We start from the raw sequence: 25,573 nt of genomic DNA, 5'->3' as shown, positions 1-25,573 counted from the left end.
CTCTCTCTCACCCATTTCCTTATGTCAACAAAGACACTAGCTAAGCACAATCAGAGTCATAGGATTTGTGAGTTTGTATGCATTCATTAGCCTGCATTCTTTGTCGAATTACTCATAAACATAGATAAATAACCATGTCCATAATTCATTAATAGATTTAGATGTACATATAGTCCTAGCTAAACATAAGTCTTAATAGTCCTGACTAAACATAAGTCTAATAGTCCTAACTAAACATAAGTCTAATAGTCCTAACTAAACATAAGTCTAATAGTCCTAACTACAAATAAGTCTAATATTCCTATTGTCCTAACTATGCATAAGTCTATTACACTATTAGTCCTAACTACACATAAGTATTCCCCTTCATTTTATGAGTATTGAACAAACTGGAATTTTTTAGTGTTTCGCCAAAAGATTAGTTTTTCTCTACTTTTAATGTTTTGGATTTTGATCGTAAAAAAACTTTGGAAATGTCAACAATGACAAGGAACGGAGTAGCACACAGAAATATATTTTTCAGTTTCATTTTTTAGCGGCCCCCGTAAGGGAAAAAGCCGCTATTAATTTTATGCACAATGTCACACTTAAGATCTCGAAAACTAGAACAGAAATGAAAAATATTATTTCACCATGCGATGCAGCTTGAAAAGTTTAGGTGCAATGGCTACTTTTGGTTTTCTAAAAGCAAACATTTAGTTTATAAAATTAATTATGCAAGCGATTTTTTCATAAAAATACACCAATTCTAAAACAATTACGTAAATGTAAGGGAGGCAATGTTACAATATGTTAACAAGAAAGACAATTTGTTGTGTATTTTCAGTATCACTAAGTCAAATATATTTATAAAATGTACAAGAAATGTTCATAACAAATGTAAATATTAGTTATATGTGTTTTTTCTGGTCAACTAGCTGCTAAAAATAAAGAACACATTTATGTTTGTTTATCAAGGCTAAAAATGCACTCTGTATGTAAATATCACGCACATTTTTTAAAATGGAACTTTTTATGCAGTGACTTTCATGCAGTAGCGTAACGCAGTGACATGATATAGTGCTAAACTAATTCCTTTGAAATTTTTAAATAATCAGATTTTATATATATTTTGTTTAAAAGTCGCTTATTTTTGTGCGTTTTGTCTATTGGTCGGTCTGTCCGTTATGTTTATATAAAAAAACAACAACACTAAATGCTATTGAAAATCTGATTTAACCTTTAATGTTCCTTCCAAAACATTGCAATAGTTTTAAGTATCTATAATAGACTGTTCCGGATGATTTTGTGAAAAACAAATCAATGCCAACGAATGTTTGTTTGCTCTTCTAACTTATATTACATGTATTTTCCGTGCTATGAACTATGAAGAACTATGAAGTTGTTCCAGATATTGTTTAATTTATGTTTGTGTTTGATTTTTAACCTAGACATTGAACACACTACATAAGGAGAAGAGTAATTTGAACGCATTTCAAAATGAGCAGCTCTAATGCAAATTATTACATGTTACATTATTTGATATATAATGAACTGTATCATGGGCGTAGCTAGAATTTTTTTTCTGGGTTGGGGGCGGGAGGGGTTTGGGCGGGTAAACCCCCCCCTCGACATATATGTATGTGTATGTCTATACGTAAGTAATCTTCATTGTATTATTTTATTATTTATTCTAGAATAGACTCTTCCTTTAGTTAGTAGAAAGACAGTAGACACCCCACCCATGCCAGATAGGAATCTGGGGGAGATAGGGGTCTGAGGGAATGCTGTGAGCTCTCCCGATGGGGTACGGGACGAAGCCTCGGCGCCAATCATTATTTACAGTATTTAAAACTAAAAAAAAGCAAATTCTGAGGTATCTAGAGTGCGTTACTCTTGTATATAAAATTGTAGGTCAAAAAACAAATCTGCTATTCAGTGCACTTTATTAATGGAGCCCAGAAAATGGTAACTATATTTTTTTTTTTTATTGGATGTGAAGCTGGATAATACAAGAACGAAGAAATAAGGCTAAATAAACTTGTCGATAAACTTGGGTTAAAGAGACTAGTCTAGATAAACTTGGGTTAAAGAGACTAGTCTAGATAAACTTGGGCTAAAGAGACTCTTCTAGATAAACTTGGACTAAAGAGACTAGTCACTTGGGCTAAATAAACTTGTCGATAAACAAGGGACAGATGATGATGAAACTTTAAAAGGCCGTGGACAATTTAATTTATTAAACATATCATTTAATCAAAGGCGGATCATCATGTTTCTCAGACAAATCGACTTTTTACTGGAGCTCATTATTTGCTTCAACACATGCCAGCAACGAATGTTTTCTTTAGCTCTTACTTTTCGGGCACGACATGGCCTAAATTCTGCTGATGTGCCTAAATTCAAAACTCAAACTTAGTTCTTACTTTGGGAGAAAAAGCTTCTAATGAGTCATTCTTTTTGTCCATTCCGTGTCGCGAGAGTGTTTTCATCACAGAAAAATGCTTTTTTAAAAGAAAAATTTACAGATCCTAAGGAATCCTGGATAACAGGCTTCACATGAATAGTATTGAAGATACGAACACCATTGGTTGTATTAACTGTATGCATGAGAATACATCATTTATCGGTCAGTTTGTGTGATAGAACCTATTGATAGGAAAGGCTGTAAACACTTAAAGCCAATGTCTGCTGGACGGAGAACACAAACTAAAAAAAAAAAAGACATTTTTTGTCGACCTTACCTCACACACAGGCACCTATACTTCATTTCCCTCACCATCCCTATAACATGATTGTATTTATATTGTCTACATTTCTAATGTCCAGCTCTCAAATATCTAGTCTTTGCCAACTGTGTGGGTGAACGTAATGAACTATTTACATGCACCTTATTCTTTCAACCTTGTTCAAGATTGCATTGGCTGCCGGCTAATAACTATTGATTTGATCTGCTGAACACTGAAAACATTTAGTCTACTAAATAGCCTACTTTCCATGCACCAGCATCACATTGCATTAATCATGAAACTAACAGCAGCTCAATCAGGGCATTAAAAATAACTAATTTTGAATGCTTTCCCATTAAATTTTTTTTACGATGAATTCTTTTATGATCCAATATCAATGATAAAGTACATGTAGACCAAGAAACAACAATACTAATGAACAAAGAAAGACTAGGCAGATGATGTGTATTTAACAGCATGACAACATTACATGAGTATGACATTACTCTTTAATTATTTTGTGACTATTAATGTTGTGACACTACTGTTCATATTATGTTTTGATGTTTTGACAAGACTTTTAAATTACATTGTGACAGATTTTTTAAAATTTGAAATATACTGTATTATTCAAATTGATGTTATCTAATGAGAGTATATTTCCAATTCTTATATATACCTTTAATAAGGTTCATACACATAGCTAGGCTTGACATAAACCTGTAACCTGTGTTTTATAATCAATACAAAATCAATATGGCTCAGTTAGTACTGACTCAGTGTGAATCCACATCAATCTACTGTACACCTAATGGCTAAAGACACTTCAAATAAACACTCAAGTTTAATTGTTAACTCATTAATATGAGACACAATGCATCAGTCTACAGTAGCTGCTCGTGGAGAACCCAAATAAATAGTTTATAATGCAGTTTCAGTTTACTAAGAAAGTTGTATAGTATGGTATAGCATGTACTTATTAATAAATAAGATTAAAATGCTAGTTCATGAGCCTATAAAAAATTATCAAGTTAATAATAATAATAATATTGATTGTCAGTAAGGAAATTTGTCTTACAATTTGTGAATTACACCAAACAAAACATTATAACTATAAAAAAAACAAAATGTACATTCACCCCAGACTCACTCATAACTTACATGTGAAAAGCTTATATCAGATTGTTTCTATTTAATGATTTGATTGATTCTACTATGAATTCTCCATGTCTCTTTTGATGTAAAACTCATTTCAATCAAACCATTTCATCCACAAGTATGAGCTTTGTTGTATTCATCTTTTCTAATATTTACTATAAGTATTGTTACAACTGATACACACTTGTTCTACTTTGATTCCAGATGAATGGGTCCTTGTCAGCTGCACCATTAATGCCATGGTGAAAAATTCTACCACAAAATGGCCTCTAAGAATGATGCGAATACCACTTGTACGCCGTGTGCTGTTGATACTGGTGGTCTTTGGTGTACTTTGGTCTTTCACTTTTGTCAACATCTCCTTGGTATTTAGCCAGTCTCAAAGCCGAAGCAGTAATGAAGTCAAGGTAGTTATACTAATGGCTCAATATTTCAAGTAGAGACTGTTATGCTTACTCTAGTGCTAGTGAACTGAATGTGTTTGTGAAGACCACTTCCTGGGCTTTTCTAAAACTTAAGGCTGTATAAGACTAAAAAACTCATTACTGTTTTTTTTCTGAAAAGTATCTATGGGTTATTTTTTCATTTAGGTAAATACATTGCAATTTATTTTGTGAAATAATAAATAATATGGACCTTCAGTTTAGTATGTATTATTTTATTGCAAAATGTTAGTTATGTGTCAATTAGTTTTTGAGTGTTTTATGGGAAGTGCACCACTTCAAGCATAATTTTTAGAATTGCATTTTATTGTTTGTTTTTATAAAAGTTGTATCTCTCTCCTAAAGTTTCTTCTTATTTTATTTGAGTTTGATCTCTTTATATTGTTGATGTATTGCTTAGGCAGAAATAGTTCAACTAAGTGAGGAGTATATCAAAGCTTTAGCTCAGGAAAATGGAGATATTGTTGATGGTCCATATGCTGGGAGATTCACTGCATTTGGTAAGTGACATTGTTTTGTAAATCAATTATAACAACAGCATAATTAATTTCTGTTACCCCCATAGCCATTTATCTATTATAGAGGGATTCATTTTTCTCATTTAAATTTTATTTTTTCTTTATTCAGATCTGAAGAAAACAATAGCTGTTCTGTTAGAATCTATGTTGGCTCGTATTAACAGGCTAGAGATATTTGTGAACAATGTAACTAATGGCTCCTTACTGAGTGACAACTCTACATTGCTCTCTCCCCATCTTCTAATGGGTGCTGGACTAGATGGAAGGCGGAATGCTGTTTTGTCTGCTCAAGGTAATATGTACATTATTTTTTAAATGCGTACCAGACTAATTATTTTTAATAGGCATTGGTTAAAATCTTTTATTTAATAAATATCTAGTAACCTATTATTTTTTTTTAAAAGTAGGCAATAGCTTTTGAAGAAAGGACATTTTGTCATGAAAGAGAAGCTTCAGGAAGTAGCCTTCAAAAATTTGTGTTGTGGCATTATTAATCTGGCCATATGATTGACCTTATGAATAAATTCCAACTTCTCAAATATTGTCCAAAAAGCATTTATTTACATTTTTTTTTCAATTGTATTAGTTCTAATGATGTTCATCTTGTTATTGATGTTAAGCATGTTAATTTAATTCATTGTCTAATTAGAAGTTTTTATCTTGGCTCAACCATTTTTGTTAGTTCATATAAAAATGAAAAAACTAATGCACATTGAAAAAATTAGATTATAGATAAAAAAATAAATGCTGAAATACAAATGCTTTAACATACTCTTCACTGAAGTACTATTGGAATACACATTAACAATTTTGCTATTAATTCAAAGGATGCTGGAATGTAAAGATTTTAGTATGCTACTTAATATCTGAACACAAAGGTTTTACTTTACTGTTTATTCAATAAATGTGGGAATAGAAAGGTTTTACAGAAATGAATAAGAAGCTTTATATTTCACCTACTTAGCCATTCAAAATAGGGAAACATTTATTAATACTTTCGTTAAATTCTGTATTCTAATCTTAAACAAAACTGAACAAATAGAAACTGTTTAAGCATGTTAGAATGTGTGTCTGTTGTCAAAATTATCTTACGTCTGACAAAGGGAAGTCTATTTTTCTATACCTTATTTTTCATCCAGATCTTTTACAAGGAAAATCAGAAAAGTGTGAATTGACAGAAGAAGATATGGAACAATATCCACATTGTGGTCAGAAAATAGAGGTTTGTAGACTACTGAGCATATCAGTTTAAACATATTGCACTGAAATTGTTAACATAAATAGTTCAAGTTGTAAAGATGAAATACTGTTGAATTGAGTTCCCTTTTATGATCCTATGGGCAGATAAAGTAGTAGAATTTTACTTGTTTATATACAAACACCTTAGAGTGTTTACTGATAAGCATTTTAAGGTGTCTAGTACTTTTTAGGAAGCAGACAAATTATTCAGTTTCAAGTAAGGATCTTTGAGTAGTGAAGCATCTGAATACTTTGCCTTATTTCCATTTATTAATTGAAATATACCTCATAAATATTAGGCCGCAGTACCAAGGGGCTGAAAAAAATCATAAAAGGAAAAAGTCTGATCCAGGAATTGAGAGTCCAATTATGCTAATTAGCAACCACAGAAAGCATCAAGAAAAACCTAATATTCTTCCTCCATTCCCACAGGGCTTATAGTAATAGAGATCATGCTACATTTAAATATTGAGGTAATAGATAACATTGTATTAGATTTGTCTATCAATTCCATCTATTTCTCCACCTCAGCTTTGACCAAAAAATAAATTGATTTGGCATATCATTAATGGTTCCATGATTTTCTAATACATAGCAAACCAAAAACTTAAAAATGATTCTTAACTCAAGTGTTGTTGTTTTAAAATGGTTTTGGCTTATTTTCTTTTTATTGATATAAATAACTTATCTGAATGAAGTAGTTTTTTTCCCCCACAAAAGCTAATGGCTTAAAATATTTCAAATTTCTATTTAGCATAAATTTCAAACTAGGATGCAGTAATCTTCAGGTATTTTGGAAATTATTGAATAGAATAATACTTTAGCAGCTCTTTTATTATTTCCATTGGCCAGAATTTATTGAAATTTGGGAATTATTTGTGAATGACAATCTATATTTCTCCTGGTGTCCTAAAATCTACATCAAGAATTGTATTAGCTCGATGGCTTGAATTGTTCATGTCAAACAGGAAAGCTGATTTTGAGCTGGTTGAGTGGACATCATACATAGTTGAAAATAATGTTCTGTTAAATCTATTTAAAATAGAACCAATCATTTGATTTGGTTTTGTGTTTCAATTATCTCAGATATTAACTACTCACCAATTAAATTATAATGTGTTATTTGAGTCTTTTTTTATTTCTGAGCTTTCATTATTTTGTTAAAAACTAAATTGATTCCTTTTTTCTATGAATTCATTTCATTGCCTTTCATGGTCTTAATTTCATTGAAATTATTGCATTTTTACTACAACTATTTCAATCATATTTATGATTTCAAGTGGATGCAAAAAATGTGGCAATCTGATCCTTGTTATAAAGGTTATGGAGTGGATGGCTCGAATTGTTCTATCATCATGTACTTGAGTGAGGTAAAATTTAAGAAGACTTTTTTTTTGTCTGTTATATTTTATACATTAAACTATTATTATCTGCATAAAATGTAATTAAGTTACTTTTACATTATATTTGTGAAGACTATGGCAGATATTAATAAAAACAAAAGATTACAAAAATAATGGTCCCTGCTTCCTAAATACAAATATTTGCTTGAAAGCAAGTTCAAGCCTGTATTTGTAATATAAGTTAAAATGGATTTTAGGGAAATTTCTCTACCATATAAATCAATCAAAAGTGATCGTACAAAATTTCTTATAATTTTTTTACTTATAGCCAGAAATTGATTTGTTGATCTTTGTATATTATTAGGAATTTGAAGTTTTAACTAATTGTTTTTAAAAAACTCTATTGAAAACTCAATTTTTAGCCTATTCATAAAAAAAATAATTAAGTCATTTGCAAATGTTAGTTACGAATTGATTTCCATTGTGCAAGTTTTATTTAGAGTTGCAGACAGCTTTATAAATTTATAATTGAACGGTAAAAGCACCTTTATCTAATTGATTGTTAGAAAGGATCTTTATCCAACCACCCGGCAAAGACTGGGAACTCTTTACCCCAAGTTTTGTCAGAGGGTTCTAAAATTGACAGCAACCATTTTGGTTTGAACTGGGTTAACCCTAGATCTGGTCTGCTGGTCATAAGCAGCCAAGTGCTAAGCTAACCACATTGAATTTCTTCATATTCCTATACTGTAAGCACCAAAATGCATTGGGAGGAAGGCATATCAGTTTAGACCCTTATTGACAATCCCCCTTGCGGACAGTGTGGTGGACTTGCTAGACTGGTTTGTGGGAGATCTGTTCCATCCTCACCCTGAGCAACATAAAAAAAAAAGCTCGCTCAGGATAACTCTTAAGCGAGCTGTTTGTTTTGCTGCCTGTTATTCCCTTATCCAGTTTCCACTAATGGATATTTCCCCAGAGGCACATTATTTAGGCTACGGAAGTTGGAATCTTCTATATGTTGAAGCTGTTAATAAATAAAAATTCTATTACTTTGGAAAATATTTCTTTTTCTGATATTGATATTGATTACTGATTCAGCTTTTGTTACTCAAGTTTCATCATAATTGTAATATCTTAAATTATTTCAATTGACAGTAGTATTTTTGAGAAATGTTACAAAATTATTTTTTATATGTTGATTTTTTAAACATGATACCTGGTATATAAAAATGCGCTGTATAATTCTTATCCACTAAAGATTTTGTGTCCCTTTAGGTTGAAGACTTTTGTCCACGCCAGGCCTGGTCAGGCACTCACAATAAAACATTGGTTGATACCAGAATAACATATGTAAGTCTATTGAACTTGTTATCAGGTTTTATTTGTTTGTTGGAGTTTATTTTTGTTTCTTTCCTGGTCAGAAATAATGAAGAATATTAACTGCTTAACATATATATTGTTAGCTATTTTAAATGCTAATAGTAGAAAGTAAACAATAAATGAAAACTAGTAAATGTTACTTTGTACACTAACATCTAAAAGAAACTATTTTCATTATATTTTAATTATATTTAATTATATTATATTATAATTTTTAAAACATTAAACAACTAATAGTCTATTTTATTCTTTTATTATTATTCCTTTGTATTTCTCAGGCCAATGTTACTGTTGACCTTCAAGGGTTAATGAATTTATTAGTTGATCCGAATGACAGACAAGGTTATGCATGGATTAGAATGCGTATTAGCAGAATGTGGCACAGATGGAGCAGTGCAGCCAAAAATCTGGTATCTAAATATGATCTTCAAGGGCGACAAAAACAAAAGGTGATTTCAGGTTTTACTAGCAGAGAAGCCTACAAGTACAAAATATCTTGCGTATTTGGTATGCAAATGGACACGATTACAGTTTCCAGAGTACGGTTTATCATCTAAAAGTATGCTATTCCCTGCAAAAGCAAAATAAAATGAAATAAAAACAAACAATGGTTGCTAATCATATAGATCTATATAGATTAGTGTGTCAATGCCTGGAAATAGACTATTCTTATTAGATCTAGATCTCCCACGAGATATACTTTTCTTTTCAAGCGCTGACGTAGGAAGATTTAAAATAATTACTAAATCTAAATCTAGTACTTGCTGATGCAAATAATTCTGAGTTCCTTTCAATGAGTCAGTTTATTTCTGGCTCGTCTTCAAACTGATAGGGATTTATTTGATTGTTTAGTTCTAATTCATTGGATCTAGTATCTTATGTGCTTGAATTAGTGACTGATTTTTTGCTTTGATTTTGTTTATTTTAGGTGAGATTTTAATACTAAACCATCACTTGCCCCAGCGCAGCCAAGAGGGTTTTGAGTTTAAAACCCCCTACCAGGAGTTTTTGTAGTTAAATCCCCCTCTTCTATAAAACAAAACAAAAAAATGCAAGCGACAATCCCCAAATTCCAATAGCACAGTTAAAGAAGATTTGGATTTTAAAACCCCCTCCAAAATTTACAATAAACCCCCTCTTCAATATAAAAAAAAGCAAATTATGCACTCAAAATTTTATGAGCGTATCTAAATGGGTTTTGACTCAGTTTTAAGTTTAAACTCCCCTCCAGTCGAGTTTGAAGCTAAAAAATACATCTTCAATTAAAAAAAAACAAATTACACACTCTACAATCTATGAGCGCAGAATAGGGGTTTTGAGTTTAAACCCCCCGCCAGCGGGTTGGAAGATAAAAAATACATCTTCAATATTAAAAAAAAGTAAATTACGCACTCAAAATGCTATGAGCGTTGCCAAAAGGGGTTTTGAGTTTAAATCCCCCTTCAGAAGGGTTTGATGCTAAAAAATACCTCTTCAATATAAAAAAAGCAAATTACACACTAAAATTATTTTAGCGTAGCCAAGCCAATTGGGGGTTTTGAGTTTAAACTCCTCTCCTTCAGATGGTTTTGAGTTTAAAATCCCCAATACAGAGCGCTTTGAGGTGGGAAAACCTCTACAATATTATTCTAAAGCAAACTACAGTTACCAAATTCTATGATCGTAGCTAAATGGGGTTTTGAATTAAAAAAAAATAACAACTAAGCCCTGAGATTTTTTAGTATAAAACCCCCAGCAGATGATTTTGACGATAAAACTTCCCTTTTCGATATAAAATCTAAAGCAAACTACAGTCACCTAATTCCAAGAGCATATTCAAGAGAAGTTACACATTTCTACCAGTGGCGGGGCTCCATTAATCAAGTGCAGTGAATAGTCATCTGCCGAAATTGAAAAACACTAAATGTGGCTCAACAAAGATGGCTAAGACAGATTGTAGAAGTCAATTATAGAGATCGGGTCTAAATCAAGGAAATCCCATGCCGAACTAGGAGTCGACCCCTTAGTAAGATTGTGACAGAGCGTCGCATGAGGTTTGGGGGACGTTCTCGACAAAATGAATTACGCATAATAAGAGTTGCGATGACATCTTAGTACACACTTAGTACACACATTCATGGAGGTCCTCAGAGCAGGTGGGAAGAGGCTTCAGTCATTACCAGTGACAGATTTTTGTGGAAACAGCTTGACGGCAAATGCGCCGAACTATGCGGGAGGGTCTAAGTCAGTAAGAATACCACATTAGGTTTTTGAAATCAGACTTTTTAGTAGCTGGAAAATGCACTGTAGATACCTCAGAATATGCATTTTGTTGGCTTTCAATACTAGAAATAGTGCTTGGCACTAACATATATTTTTAGGGATGTCCAATTGATGACTGTTATAATTTCATTAGCACATCCGAATGCTAATATGGCATACCCAGCTAGACATAAAAAAAAAAATGATGGAGTACGATAAGTTTGTTATTTATAAATGTTGATGAAACCAATCGTTTTAAATAGTTTAACTAGTATTCTTTCCTTTTATAACCTTTGACCTTTGATGTAAAAAAAAATATTTTCTCTTGTTTAGATCTTGATTCACCTTGGTTTATTGAGTAAACAGTCTGGGTGGAAATTTGCTGAAATGCAGTTTAAAGGTTAACACCAATTTTTTTTAAAAAGTAATTTTGTCTGCTAAATTATTAAAATAGGAAATTGTGTTGACAAGCATACTTGATAAGAAATGATTGATGTGTGCACATTACATACAAAAAGAGTAGCCTGCAGTACCCAGTACCTCTACCTATCTTTTACTGAACACTTAGAATTACTCTTTAACTTTCCAAACATTTCTTCCATGTTCCCCTCCCTCTGCTTATGATCTTCAATGCCTATGTATTGTACTTCTAGTAACTCTAAATCTCAGTGTAGTAAAGTAAAGAAAAAAAAAAGTAAAGTTCCCCTTTTCAGATCTTGTGATCTATAGGGCAGGTGATGTAAAGGTCATTTGTGTCTGTGGCCCAGGTTAACGAGAGTGTCATGTGGCCAGCACAATGACCAACTGCCTTTTATTTTCCCCAACTAATGTCAGGTACCCAGTAGAGCTGGGTGAACTCAGAGGCACCCAAAGATCACAAAAATAAAAATCCCCAGTCTTCATTAGCATTTAAACCTGGGACACTGGTTTTGAAGCCAAGCGCTTTATCACTCAGTCACCACACCTTCTTATCTTATCTCAGCGTTGATTTTATTTTCTATTTTTCAAATTGTGGTGCATTCACTGTATTCTTCTAGTTCTAACAAAAAAGTACTTGTATCTGTATTAAGGGATTAATTTCAGTAATTTTTAATTGCTGTTTTTTTAATAGTCTGAAGAAAAAAAAGATATGCAGTACCGGTACTATACATAGACTAAAACATTTCATTCTATAACACAATATCTCTCTTTCTCCATCTTTCTCTCTCTCTGTCTCTTTAATTACGTTTTTAAAAAATAAACAGTCGATTATCATTTTATTGATTCAGGGTGTCTTGTTTTATGTTTCATTTTTTAATAGTAATATACCACAGCTAGAAAGAAAACTAAAGTTTTTAAAGTCTATTATTTTTAATTTCATCACTGACCTTATGTTAACTATTTCTTTATTTAGGTGGACCTTTGGGTGAATTAGTACAGTGGAGTGACTTGATCTCAACTTTGTATATATTAGGTCATGAACTGACTGTTACTAGTGAAGTGGAGCAACTTATTGAGTTAGTTGTATATTTTTTTTTTTTGTGATTCATCATTTTATATACCATCTTTACTGATCACCTAAAATCTTAAAATAGACACAACACTAAAATATATTGATAAAACAATCTTAAATGTGTGTATATATACTATTTCTCTAGATTTTAATGCTACATTTTTTTTCATAACAGAATCCTGAATCATGTACCAGCAGCTAAAACACCCTGTCAGAGCAGGAAAGAATTGCCAGTTAATTTAATATACACTGATATAATGGGACTTATACAATTTAAGAAAAGACTTAAAGCTGGATATGCTAAATTTAGGTATCAATATGTTTTAATAATTGGAAAGTAGACTATTGTTATTTTACATTTATTTTAAACATAACACTATTTTTGTTTTGTATCTATTTTGCTTGATATCTTTAATCATAACTTTACTATAAAAATGTCTATAGATCTAACCAATTTAATGAATAAAACCATTCAACTTCAACAAATTAATTCTACCAAATGTTTGTTCTTTAGCTGTCTCTTCCGAGTTGTTGATTCATTTGGGACAGAGCCAGCATTTAATCATCATGCCTTTGCCAAGCAAAATAAAATATTATCATCTTGGGGTGGTCAGGACCTGAACCCACAACAGTTTTACACCATGTTTCGTAAGTATATTGTTAGTTAATAACAACAAAACATATATAAACTGGAGAAGTTTAGCATCTTCCTAACTTCTATTGTTTTCATTGAATCAATATGATTTATTTCAGCACATTCCCCTGATAATTCATTTATGGGTTTTGTTGTGGACAGAGTTCTGAATGACAGTGAAACAAATCTTACTCCTAAAGAAAACATTGCTTTAGTGTATGGTAAAAATGACTACATGTGGCAGGTAATCAAACCTTCAATTCATCTTCTGTGTTTTAAGTAGCATGTATATTTGCATATTAAATATTTTTTATAAAAATTATTGATTAAAAAAAAAATTGTTTTATTGATTGTTTTACTATTCTGCTCTTACTTTTATAAATGTAAAGATTTTTTTTTTTTGGCTTCATTGATTTAAATTGAATAAAAATTCATTAAATTCATGTTTTGTCATTATTAGGGTAAAGAGCAGTATCTAGATGTCATCCACTCCATGCTAGAAGTCCATGGGACTGTCTATGAAGAAAGTGACAACAAATTACAGAATGTCCCTAGCTATGTCATCAATCATGGCATTATGACTGGAGTTGACCTTCACAAACTTTTACAGAAAACCAAAGTAATCCTGCATTAAAGTACTCTTTTAAAAGAAAGACACTTTATTTCTTAGCATTATATTTAATATTTATATAACCAACTAGAATCTTAATCACTTTCTTAATCAGGGATTACACAAAGAATGTAGATTGTTGCTTATTATTTGTTTGGAATTGAGTTTTAATATTTAAAAATATAATTACAGTCACTTGTTCCCAGAGCTTACTGTATGGGGATTTATTGTTAAGGTACAGAAATAGGGTTTTGACCTTCAAACATAGTTGAAGTTGTTTTTTCAAGACCTTGGGTTGTAGGCAGGCAGCTTTCATTGACTTACCTTGATATGCTTTTAATTGAACTATATGTTTTATGCTCCATCATGAGCATATGATCAAAGTTTTTGACATATTGGCACAATTCACGCCAAGTCGTGCATATGGATAAAAGGTACATTGGAATTAGCAATGTTCTGATAAATACAGCATGAGCAGTGTAGTGGCACTACTGTACTGCACAGGACAGGATAACAGTTTGCCCTAAGTAATCTTTTTTTTTTTTTGGATAGTGTGAGAGTAGTGCCCCTAGGAAATGCTTTTAAGGCCAGCTCAGGCACCATTGGCATAGATAGAACCCCACCTCCATGGCTGCAAATGGCTTTGAAACATTTTCTTACATTGATCTGTAACTTTTTCATTCAACCTTTCTAAATATGTAATGTGATCAATTGTGTTCTAGCAAATGTATCTCTTTCCCCAGATATTTGTTGGCTTAGGATTTCCCTATGAAGGTCCTGCTCCTTTAGAAGCTATAGCCAATGGAGCTGTTTTCCTGAATCCAAAGTTCAATCCTCCTCACAGCAGCAAAAATCATAAATTTTTTAAAGGCAAACCAACTCACAGAGAGGTTTGTGAACTTCTCTTTACTGGTATACCTGAAGTAGTGTACGCATTTAAACCTGACATTATGTATTTTATAATTTTAACATGCTAATAATAATTGACATATTAAATAAAGTCCTTACTGGCATCACTGGACCGTCATGAAATTATGTTCTATCACAATCTTCAAATATTTTGTAGCAGAAACTGTTCACTTTTATATAATGCAAACCTATTTTATGACTTAGAAGAGAGCACCTGGCAGAAGGCAGTTTCTGAATTATACAGCTGAAGATTTATTTCAAAGGCCATGAGATACACATTAAAGACTAAAAGAAAATTTACTGCCAAGGAAAGACATAGATGATGAAAAGAGAACCTAAATCGATTACTGGCAGACAATGGTTATGTCTGAAGGTGGCAAAATGTATAGGTTGCAGCTGGGACTGCACAGCCAATTGAAATACTGCACTCTAATTTTTAAAAAAAAGCATGTGACGTCATGTGTAGTTTATTTATTTTTTATTAAGATTTTTTTTTTTGGTTTTAGTGCCCGTCAACTGATACATTTTAAAACTTAATATAGCTTTAATAGAGCGCTACCTTCATGCTTATAGTAAACACTAGTCTGCTCAAGTCAGGTGTCGAACCTCGAGCCCCCTTACATGGGTAACCAAGACAAGTCAAGTTCAAGCGTACTTAGCCTCTCAACCACGCTTTCTCAACTTTAAACATTTTTACATTTTGTAATTAAACACATCAAACTCAAGTGCTATTTATCAAGCTGCTCATATTTTAGTTATTTAAGCATACACATTTGTTATTATCCTACAGTTGAATATTTTACATAGTGATCTATTTTCTGAATAATAAATGTTGATGTCACTTTCAGGTTACATCACAACATCCATATGCTGAGACCTTTATTGGAGAACCTTATGTCTACACTATCAACCCAAATAATACTGATGAAGTTTTGCAAGTTTTGAAGAATATTTTAAAAGATAACAAGGTATATTCACTTTCTTATCAATCCACATTTTTTGTTTTGTTGATTGGTTTGTATAATAAATAGAATAAGATTTGAGCCAACTCAATAAATGCATTTAAAAAGCGATGACCCAGGTACCCCTAAATTTTTGTTCATCTAACTCAAGTATTTATCATTATAATGAAAATTTCTATATTGGAAATATTATAAGTACAATACAAATCTGTTAAGAATATATAATATTAACTCACCAATAAAGTTCAGTATTTCCTTTATCAAACAGTGCTTTTAGGATATTAACATGTAATAGTTTTTCTTAATATTATTGCCACAATGATGCTGCTGTTCCATCCTTATTAGAATAAGGAATTTTTTAGATTTGTATTAAAAAATGTCCTATTTATTTCAAAGCTTTTTATTAATCAACGTAAAGTTTAGCATCATTGAAAGAAATTTCTTTAAATCAAATAACAAAATAAAACTAAAATGCTATTTAACCTTGGTTAGGCCAATAATAGAATATGCATCCTCCATTTGGGACCCCTCAACTCAAGAAAACATTAAGAAACTGGAACAGACACAAAATAGAGCAGTGAGATTCATAACAAACGAATATTCACATTTGACTAGAGTAACACCTTTAGTAAAATCACTAAATTTAGAAAGCCTTCAGGACAGAAGACTCAAAAGTAAAGTAGCAATTATACATAAAACACTGAACCATAATCTTCAAATACAAAAACAAAATTTAATAAAATACTCTGAAAGACACAAAGATAAAGGCACATTCCTCGTCCCATATGCTAGGACAAATTTGTACAAATACTCATTCTTCCCTAGTGCTATTAGAGCATGGAATGGGTTGCCTGAGCTAGCCAGGAAAACCAGTGACTTGGCAGAATTTAAGTCATTGGTTAATATGCACAACTAAATGCATGACGCGTAGGACGTAATCATCTTCTTTTTTGAAGTAACGTCTGTATTATATAAGATAAGATAACAATCACATTTTAATTGCTCCCAAATTTCTCACATTGTTACAAATAATGAATATATTGAGAAATCAAGAAAAAATCAAATAGAAAATATCAAATAAAAATAGAAAGATTATATTTTCTCATTTTCAGGGAACTATATTTGAAAACCTTTAGAGATAACACCAAACCTTTAAAACAAACAGTAGAACAAAAATGTGTAAGAATCAAATAAAGTTTCAAGAAAAAAATCAATCTTAGATTTCAACATAATCACTTAGTTCTTAATGTTATTGACTCCCCAGTTCTCCTCTTACTTACCCAATGAGTACACTGAGGAGGGAATGTTACAACGTATGAATGCTTATATTCAACATCAAAACTTCTGTTCATTCCAACGAGGTCTAACTAAATGGCCATTGAAAGAGGCTGTGCAGTTTGTTTTTGCAGAGAAAGGACAATCATGTAAAGATGCTTGTTGGTCACTCAGTAAGTATTGTCTTATATGCTGCACAATTGATTGTATATATCAGAATGGAACACTATAAAAGATTTGTATATCTATAATCGTGTGTTGAAAAGGAAGTATGAGATTATATTAATATTTATCCCAATACTGCATATCATTATAATAGTTAATTTCTTATTTATCTTTGTGATAGATGAATGTGTATGTCTGGGTATGTATAATCTAATTCTACTTGTATATGTTAGTTGCGATGAACGAGAGAGAATGACTGGAAGTAAGTTTAAGTTAGGACAGTAGACAGAGTGGGATGCTTAGCTAATAGCAAGTTTGTATTAATACGGCAATCTTTTTGATGAGTTCATATAGTTACTGAAGAACCCATGGATGACAATGGTTAGAAAGTAGTCTATAACATATTCAATTTATTAGATGTAGGAGTGCTGGAAGTCTTATTGCTGAGAATAAATGTAACTTATATTATTAAACATGTACACTTATGGGTTGCCTGAATCAGCCAGGAAAACCAACAACTTGGCAGAGTTTAAGTCATTGATTAACATACATGACTAGATTGACACAAGAAATGCGTAGGATGTAATTATCTTCTTTTTTGAAGTTATGTCTGTAATATATGATAAGAGAAGCGAATATCTTTAAAAAACTGACAGAATAGTCAAAGATCTTGAAATACTATGCAAAAGTATTGATAAAGTAAGGTTATATGAATTGATAACACTGTCCACCAAACAAAAGTATGGCGACTTCTATAGTGAGGATTGCTGCTGAAAATCTTAGAATAAAAGGATTAGAAAAAGAAAAAGCCAAATTAACAGTCCCTTCAACACTCTCTTTTGTCAAAAAACAAAAAGATCACAAATTAAGTTTGTTGAGTCAACCCAGTATGAGAGAGCTAAGACAAATACTCAGGAGATTACTAAATTTGAACAAAGTTTTGATAATGAGCTTGAGCTAAATCTGAACAAAGTTTTGATAAATGAGCTTCTTATCTTATCTTAACCCTAACCCTAACCTTACTTCAAAAAAGAAGATTATTATGTCCTATGCGTCATGCATTTAGTCATGCATATTAACCAATGACTTAAATTCTGCCACTGGTTTTCCTGGCTAGCTCAGGCAACCCATTCCATGCTCTAATAGCTTCAGCTAAATCTGAACAAAGTTTTGATAATGAGCTTGAAAGTAAAGGATAGAACGGGTAGAAAAAACCAACTACTACTCGATATTAGGGTCATAAGTACATAAGTCATAAGTACATTTTTTTATTGGGTGTGTCTTGCTGATATATATATATATATGTCAAAGTATTCAAAGTATTCAAATGCTTTACATTGAAAGGGAAAAAAATCAGCTTGGCCTTAATCAGGACAAAAGTGCAGCAAAACCTTACAATTAATAAAGATGGTTGGACAACATGGGTCCCATCTCTAGATACACCATGCTTAGATTGATTTTAACTCGAAGAAATGTGCACTTCCAAAACACAATTATCTGTTAAGACTCAAGTATTCCTTTGTGAATATTGCTAGTGCTCTCTTATTACTTTTTTTACTTTTGGTATTTTTATTTCAAACTAAGATTGAAGGTTGAGTAGGAACCAGATATTTATTTCTGATATCTTCTCTTGACAGATCATATATGTGAGCCAGTTTACTTTCCAGAGCTCAACTCCAAGGAAAGTTTCTCCAATTTTACAGAATGTAAATCAGTGGCTCATTCCTCCAACATCTACTACCCAGCCTATGACACCAATGCTGGTACCTGCACCACTCAAGATGAGAGGCTGCTTTTTAGTTGTGTAGGCAGCATGGACACTTTGCAACGCCTGTGTCCATGTAGAAACTACATCCCAGGTCAAAGTGCACTGTGTATAGGTTGTGAGATATGACTTGAGCATTGAAATCTCTTGGCTGAGTTTGTTTTGAGAGAGGGTTGAAACCAAACAAGTATATTGAACCTCACATCAGACTATAGGACTTTAATTGTTTTCTAGTATTGCGGCATTTAATGTATTTGATACTCTTATTGTTATTAAAGTATAAATTCAGATCTAAACAATTTTATCATGATATAAACATTGCAAATTATTCATTGTTCATTATTACTAAAAGCATATCAACTCTAGTTAATTACTGAACAATGGGATTGATTCTCTTACTAATCCACTATATCATACACTTTTACCCAAATGATAGAACTCAAAGGTTTGTCTGTAGTTTCAGTGCTAGCAAACTGACTGCTATTTCTTTATGTTGACTTTTTATTACATCGTCTTGTAAAACTCTAATCATTGAATAGATTTGTTTCCATTACATTTTGATGAACCATATCACCTCTTGCTGTCCTGAAATGAGACACTCTCAGCTAGCTCCTAGATCATATAAATAAATAAATACACTGGAATCCAGACTATTTGTACTGACATAAGTTGAAGCTCTGCTTGATTATTAATCTCTTCATTTTCATTTAAGTGGTTAATTGAAAGTTTTATATGTACTGTGCCTATATAAAACAAACAGCCAGTCATATGGTATTAAAATAGCTCAGTGTTTAAGAGAGGCTTATATTTGTCATAAACTACCTCCAATATAAAGGCATAATGTAAAAGTAACATTTTAATTAATCAAAAAAGATTCAAAAATAAAATTCCTATTTAAAATACATATTATAATTTTTTTTCTTCCATTTTTCAGCTTCTAGAATTATAAACTGTGACTTGAAATAAATATTTATTCATAATTGGTACTATTTGAAAATTTCAATATATACCAATTGATTTTCATGCATTCATTCTTTAGTGTTGACATGAATTATTTTATTAATGTCACAGGTAATAATTGCATAGGATTATAAAAATGTTATCTTCTTTTTTTTTTTTTTGAAATGTTTTATCATTTATTGATGTGCAACTTATTTATTGTGATATTTAAAAAAGAATATCAGATTTATTTTTTACAATATCCTATTAGACAATACAAATTATAATGTAGTTTATACCTTTTGTCTGGACACTTACATTTGCATCATGCTGCTATAGCCTATACCTATATTTTTCTAAAGTTTTATCTTATAATAAGGTAGATTAAAATTTTTCTAGGACATTAGTTTTTTGACTATTTTAGGCAGTCCATTAGTTGCTTGATTGGCACTAATTTCATGCAACAAAGATTGCCTAAACAAGTATTTTACAAATGAAAACTTTCTCTTTTAGCTTTCTCTTTTCTGTTCTTCATTGAAGTATAGTATTATTTTATCCTACATTGGAAACAAAAATATAAGTTTGCCTTCTTCAAAAATGAAGGAAGGCTGAGAGTTGAGGATTAATATAATATTCAAAAGCTGATTGCACAAACTGACTAAATTATTAGGACATTGTTTTTATAAGAAAAAGGACATTTCTTAAAATTCTTTCTGTAATGTATAAAGTACTATTCCCTAAGAAGATTCATTAGTTTCATGGCTAAGGGGAGATTATTTGTTATCTGAATAACCAGAGCTCTTTATATTTTTTCAATTAAACTCAGGTGCCTGTTAAAGTGTTTGTTTTTTAGCCCCAACTTTAACTGAATATCATAATCACCACCAGGGTTTCAATCCATGATCTTCAAGCTGGCAATCACATGACCATCTGTTCTAATTAGTAACCTACCATCATTTCTTTGAAGCATTTTTTTTTCAAACAAAAAGAAATATAATCAGGTCAGCAATTTGTTTCCTTAGAAAATGTGCCTTCCATGTTTTTTAGAATTTAAAATATTGGCTATTATTTTTGGTAGTTTAAATGCATTTTCTAGAGAGTTTTGTTGAAGTTTGGTCCTCTTGTAGACTGTTTTTCTAAAGATTAGGTCTACTTAACGTAGGATATTTAGAAATATTCTTAATACTTTCTCTAATATTTAATTGTATTGTATTTGTTTTTTATCTACCTACATTGAACATGCATTGAATATCTGTAATTAAGATGTTGAGCATTTCATTATTTGTATTGATTTTGTATGTGGTTGCTTTAGACCACTCTGTAGTTTGCTTGTTACATGGATCTTACTTGTAGTAGGGGTATATATGTATATATATATATATAACATTTATAGCTCTATCCAACAGAAGGATTTCAACTGATCCATTTATTAGCACATTATTATTATTTCTCCCTTTGGATAGCACACATTAGTAGTGAGTAAAGAACATGACTGCTGTAATGAATGAGAAATCCTAAAAGATAACACTTGTGTGCAATACATTCACTATTATTGAACTAAGGTTTTGTTTTGATTTACATTTTGTATTCATAAGTCTTTCTCAAGATTTTTTTATTCATGTTCACACTAACTTCAATTTGTCTTAAACAAGATGTCTGACTTTAAGATGGTCACAAATAGTAGTCTTTAATAACTATTACTCCTCAATAAATCTTTTTTTTTTCACTTTTTTCCCTAATTCTCTTTCTAAGTTTGTAAAAATGATTGAGATGATAGTATCACTTTAGGAAGCTTTGCCTACTCCGATATTAAGCCTTGATCTGTTCAAGAGCAATTATAAAAACCTTTATGTTGGTTTCTATATTTAGAGTTTGTTGAAACCCCACTAACTCTAATGGTGATGCATTGTTTAGGTTAAGAGTCCTAATGTACTATATTGTGTTGGGATGCTGGCAGCAGTTTTTTAAAACTTTCCCATGAGGAGACCTCATCACATCTCCTTGACAACGAGGAGAGCATGGTGACTCTTTTTTTTATTTTCAAAGTGAAAGCTGAATGTGTAAAGCCGTTAATTTCTTTTTTTTTGACAATTTTAAAAGTATATATTTTTTAAATTAAACTCCTTTGTTTTTGTTTAAAGTTATTTATTTATTAGTATTAGATCTTTTTTTTTTTTTTATACATTTTTTAAAAATTTACTTAGGGTATACTGATATCGTGGAACTTTGAGCTGGGTTAAGGAACAACCATCTTTGTAAAAAGAATTACAATGGAAGCATTTCTATTTACGACTTTTTAATACATTGTATTTTCTCAGATTTTTTTACAATTTGCAATTTTTGATTTCTTGTCTAGGCATGTTTCCTAGTTTCTGCTTGTTCCATTTGTTTCTCTCATACATTTTCTTTACTATTAAAATTTTTAGCTATTTTCATTTATTTTGTTTTTTTTTTAAATCATTATTTTGGAAGTAAACAAAAAATAGACTATTTGTCTGCTGAGGCAATGAGGGAGTTCAGAACAGATTGTTTGGTTAGGAAATGTACATGACTAGTCTGTATAGAGTTTTGCGCTATAAAATGTTTGTCTTCTTTACATTAGAACATTGTTTTAAAAAGCAGCATATATGGGGTTAATTAGACTCTAAAATCTTGTCTGGAATTTTCTTTCTTCACTGATATATATTTTTTATAAAACTGTATTAGGTCTTGTTAACTGGAAGAAAATATTTGTTTTACAGTTGAGCAGTTTATGGAACAATAATCAAGAAACAAAAAAAATCTGTGATTACAAATGTATGAATAATTATTATACAACTTTCACAATCATAAACTGTAAGTAAGGTTTTCCACACACAAAAAAAAGTTAATGGATTAAGTCTCTAGAATGATTAGAAAATATAAAAGTTCTAGTTAGTTTCATTTTGTTTTTTTTTAAGGATTTTTTTATTAAGGATTTTAAAAAAAAAGTAGAAGTTAGTTATTTTGGGGATTTTTTGTTATAAAGGATTTCTTTTATAAAAGAAAATATAACTGGGACTATTAAGCTATTAAACTATTAAACAGTTATTAAGCTATTAAACTATTATGCTTCAAATATTTCCTAGTTCTGTTTCTGTTAGTTACAACACTAAGACCCTTCTTCCTATTATTGTTATTGAACTAGCTGCAGTTCTGACCTGATTATCTCTCTTAGATATATTGTGTACTTAATCCCAACCGTAATTCTAGTCTTTCACATTCATTGTGCATGCGTGTGTGTGCACCTATTGACATTGATATGCAGTTCTGATGTCATTATATACTATATAGTTCTCAGTAATGTCAATCAAAGTTAGATCAGAACTCATATCAATTTACAAAACTATCCAATTACTGATTTAGTTGTCACAAATATTTTATGTAGGGCAAGCTATTGGTTTTGGACTTGGTTGAAACAAAAATTGTATTCCATTTTCAATGTAAAGAATGTTTTAAAATTGTGTTGTATTTATTTTATTTTTTTAGTTTATATTTTACTCATCTAGCCTGTTTTTTTTTCTTTATCCTGGTTGGCAAGATTTAACATTTTATATCAAAGTGAAATGTGACTTCAAATGTCATCTACTCAGTTACATGATGTGATTCTTATTTACAATCACTCAGTGTAGTACTGCAACTAAATTATTCATTGTCTTAGTATTGTTTCCCATTCTTAGATGTTGTTTTTATTATGAATTAGTCAATGTGTGCAGGTCATCTTAGGAATCTGTTTTATATTCAATGATACTAATCAGTCGTTCAATGTATGTATGCTGTGTCTTTGTACTTGTCAAGCTCTAGTGCTCTTATGTTCAACTTCATGTCAAATGAAAATTGGATTTGTCTATAGAGTATGATGTGCAGAGCCATCCAATAGTTTTTTATGTTGACCAGATCTCCATGAGAACTCTCTCCATTGATTGATTGACTGGTGCATATCATTCTGTTCTCTTTCATGCCCCCTTCTATTTCTTGTATGCTCCTGCAGTGCAAAGCTTTACTCATACTGAAGATTACTAAAATAAATTTGTTTAGAAACATTTCTTGTTTGTTAACATTAATGTCAGACCAAACACATATTAAATATTTATCAGACAAATTGTGTTGAGTGCTACAGAGATTGGATAAAGCAAATATAAATTTTTACAGATGGAGCTAGCAGCTGAAGGGTCAAAAGTTGGTTACCAGACTGAAGGTCATGCTGTCTTTTAATAAGACATCTTACTTCACTTGTGTTCCATCATAGCAAGAAAATAGCTGCGAACACTATTGTAGATGTCCTGATCATGCTATAACAGAGATGTCCTGAACATGCTATAACAAAGAGATGTCCTGAACATTCTATAATATGGAGATGTCCTGAGCATGCTATAATAGAAGTTGACCTATGCATGCTATAATATGGAGTTGTCCTGAGCATGCTATAATATGAAGTTGTCCTGAGCATGCTATATGTTGTCCTGAGTATACTATAATATGGACATGCACTGAGCATGCTATAATAGAAGTTGTCCTGAGCATGCTATAATATGGGAATGTCCTAAGCATGCTGTAACATGGACATGCACTAAGCATGATATAATATGAACATGCAAGGAGCATGCTATAATATGAGCATGCTGTGATAACATGGACATGCACTGAGCATTCTATAACATGGATATGCACTAAGCATGCTGTAACATGGGCATGCACTGATCATGCCATTTTTACAACAATATTTAAAAGCCTTTGTCCAAAAGTCAACCCTAAACTAGATGATCATTTAATCACTTGTCTGATTATTCTGATTGTTGGAGGCTATTTCTGAAGCTGGCAGGTAGATGACCTCTATATCTTCTTGGTAGTTTTTTGTGAGACTGAAATCCGTACATGCTTTGAGAAGTTACTGATGATGTTCTGTGGTTCAGTTATTGAGCAGAACTTTAGGGCACAATAAAAGGTAACTGTCAGTTGGCTACGTCATATTTATTCCCTCGCTATCACTGGTCGTCTGCCAGTAACAATTGCGATGAGAAGGCTACGTCTGCAGAATGGGCAACTCCCACATCTCTAAAGGCTCCTTTACGGCCTGCTAATGGATAAAAAGCGAGCACAAGGTGACCAAAGAAAAATTAGCTTTTAGGACACCTTCATCATGGATCCTGTCACCTGGGAGACGGAAGCAAATTATTGGGCATCATGGCGCCACATTGTGAAACAGCCTGGCTGAAGAAAAGTGCCAAAGAAGAAAATCAAGCAACTCGCACAAGGTCCAGCTGGAATACTAGGCCCGACATAGGTCTCATAAGTCACAGAGCATGCAGTGTTAAGTCCTCAACCTCCCTGGATGACAATAATGTCATCGTCGAATGAAAATAAACGTACTATATAATATACAAGAACATCATCAAGTGGACAAACAATACAGACGCGTCGCAACGATTTCACCTCACATACGTCTAGTTTTTATGTAGAAAGGTATGATTGTCACACGTCTAGTTTTTATGAAGGGAGATCTGATTGTCAAACCTCCAATTTTTTTTTGTTATGTAGGGAGGTATGATTGTCACACGTTTATGTGGGGAGGTATGATTGTCACACTTCTAGTTTTATATGGGGAGGTATGATTGTCACACTTCTAGTTTTTTTTTATGTAGGGAGGTATGATTGTCACACTTCTAGTTTTTTTATGTGGGGAGGTATGATTGTCACACGTTTCATTTAGTGTGAAGGGAGGTATGATTATTCCTGTTAATAGTTTGTACTTACGATATTCACGATGGAAA

The 25,573-nt window shown here is 31.7% G+C and overlaps 1 protein-coding gene across 5 annotated transcripts in view; it reads left to right on the top strand.

Moving 5' to 3' along the window:
- The window catches only part of LOC106078612 (alpha-1,6-mannosylglycoprotein 6-beta-N-acetylglucosaminyltransferase A-like), a 40,674-nt gene extending 16,829 nt beyond the window's left edge, over positions 1-23,845 (top strand). For 4 of the 5 annotated variants that reach the window (XM_013239539.2, XM_013239540.2, XM_013239537.2 and 1 more), the window contains exons 2-18: positions 4,071-4,273; positions 4,710-4,809; positions 4,937-5,119; positions 5,967-6,049; positions 7,347-7,436; positions 8,688-8,762; positions 9,071-9,241; positions 11,367-11,433; positions 12,427-12,529; positions 12,701-12,835; positions 13,040-13,173; positions 13,279-13,403; positions 13,620-13,778; positions 14,513-14,659; positions 15,527-15,646; positions 16,905-17,088; positions 18,718-23,845. In XM_013239539.2, the coding sequence (XP_013094993.2) occupies positions 4,106-4,273; positions 4,710-4,809; positions 4,937-5,119; positions 5,967-6,049; positions 7,347-7,436; positions 8,688-8,762; positions 9,071-9,241; positions 11,367-11,433; positions 12,427-12,529; positions 12,701-12,835; positions 13,040-13,173; positions 13,279-13,403; positions 13,620-13,778; positions 14,513-14,659; positions 15,527-15,646; positions 16,905-17,088; positions 18,718-18,974 (2,301 nt within the window). In that variant the 5' untranslated portion in view covers positions 4,071-4,105 and the 3' untranslated portion in view covers positions 18,975-23,845. Of the gene's footprint in view, positions 1-6; positions 68-4,070; positions 4,274-4,709; positions 4,810-4,936; positions 5,120-5,966; positions 6,050-7,346; positions 7,437-8,687; positions 8,763-9,070; positions 9,242-11,366; positions 11,434-12,426; positions 12,530-12,700; positions 12,836-13,039; positions 13,174-13,278; positions 13,404-13,619; positions 13,779-14,512; positions 14,660-15,526; positions 15,647-16,904; positions 17,089-18,717 lie in introns of those variants that run through there. The other variant, XM_013239541.2, reaches the window with a different exon arrangement.
- Positions 23,846-25,573: the final 1,728 nt, after the last annotated feature.

The sequence above is a fragment of the Biomphalaria glabrata genome, chromosome 16 (genome assembly GCF_947242115.1).
Source record: "Biomphalaria glabrata chromosome 16, xgBioGlab47.1, whole genome shotgun sequence".
Lineage (NCBI taxonomy): Eukaryota > Metazoa > Mollusca > Gastropoda > Planorbidae > Biomphalaria > Biomphalaria glabrata.
This window is presented reverse-complemented; position numbering and strand designations above follow the sequence as displayed.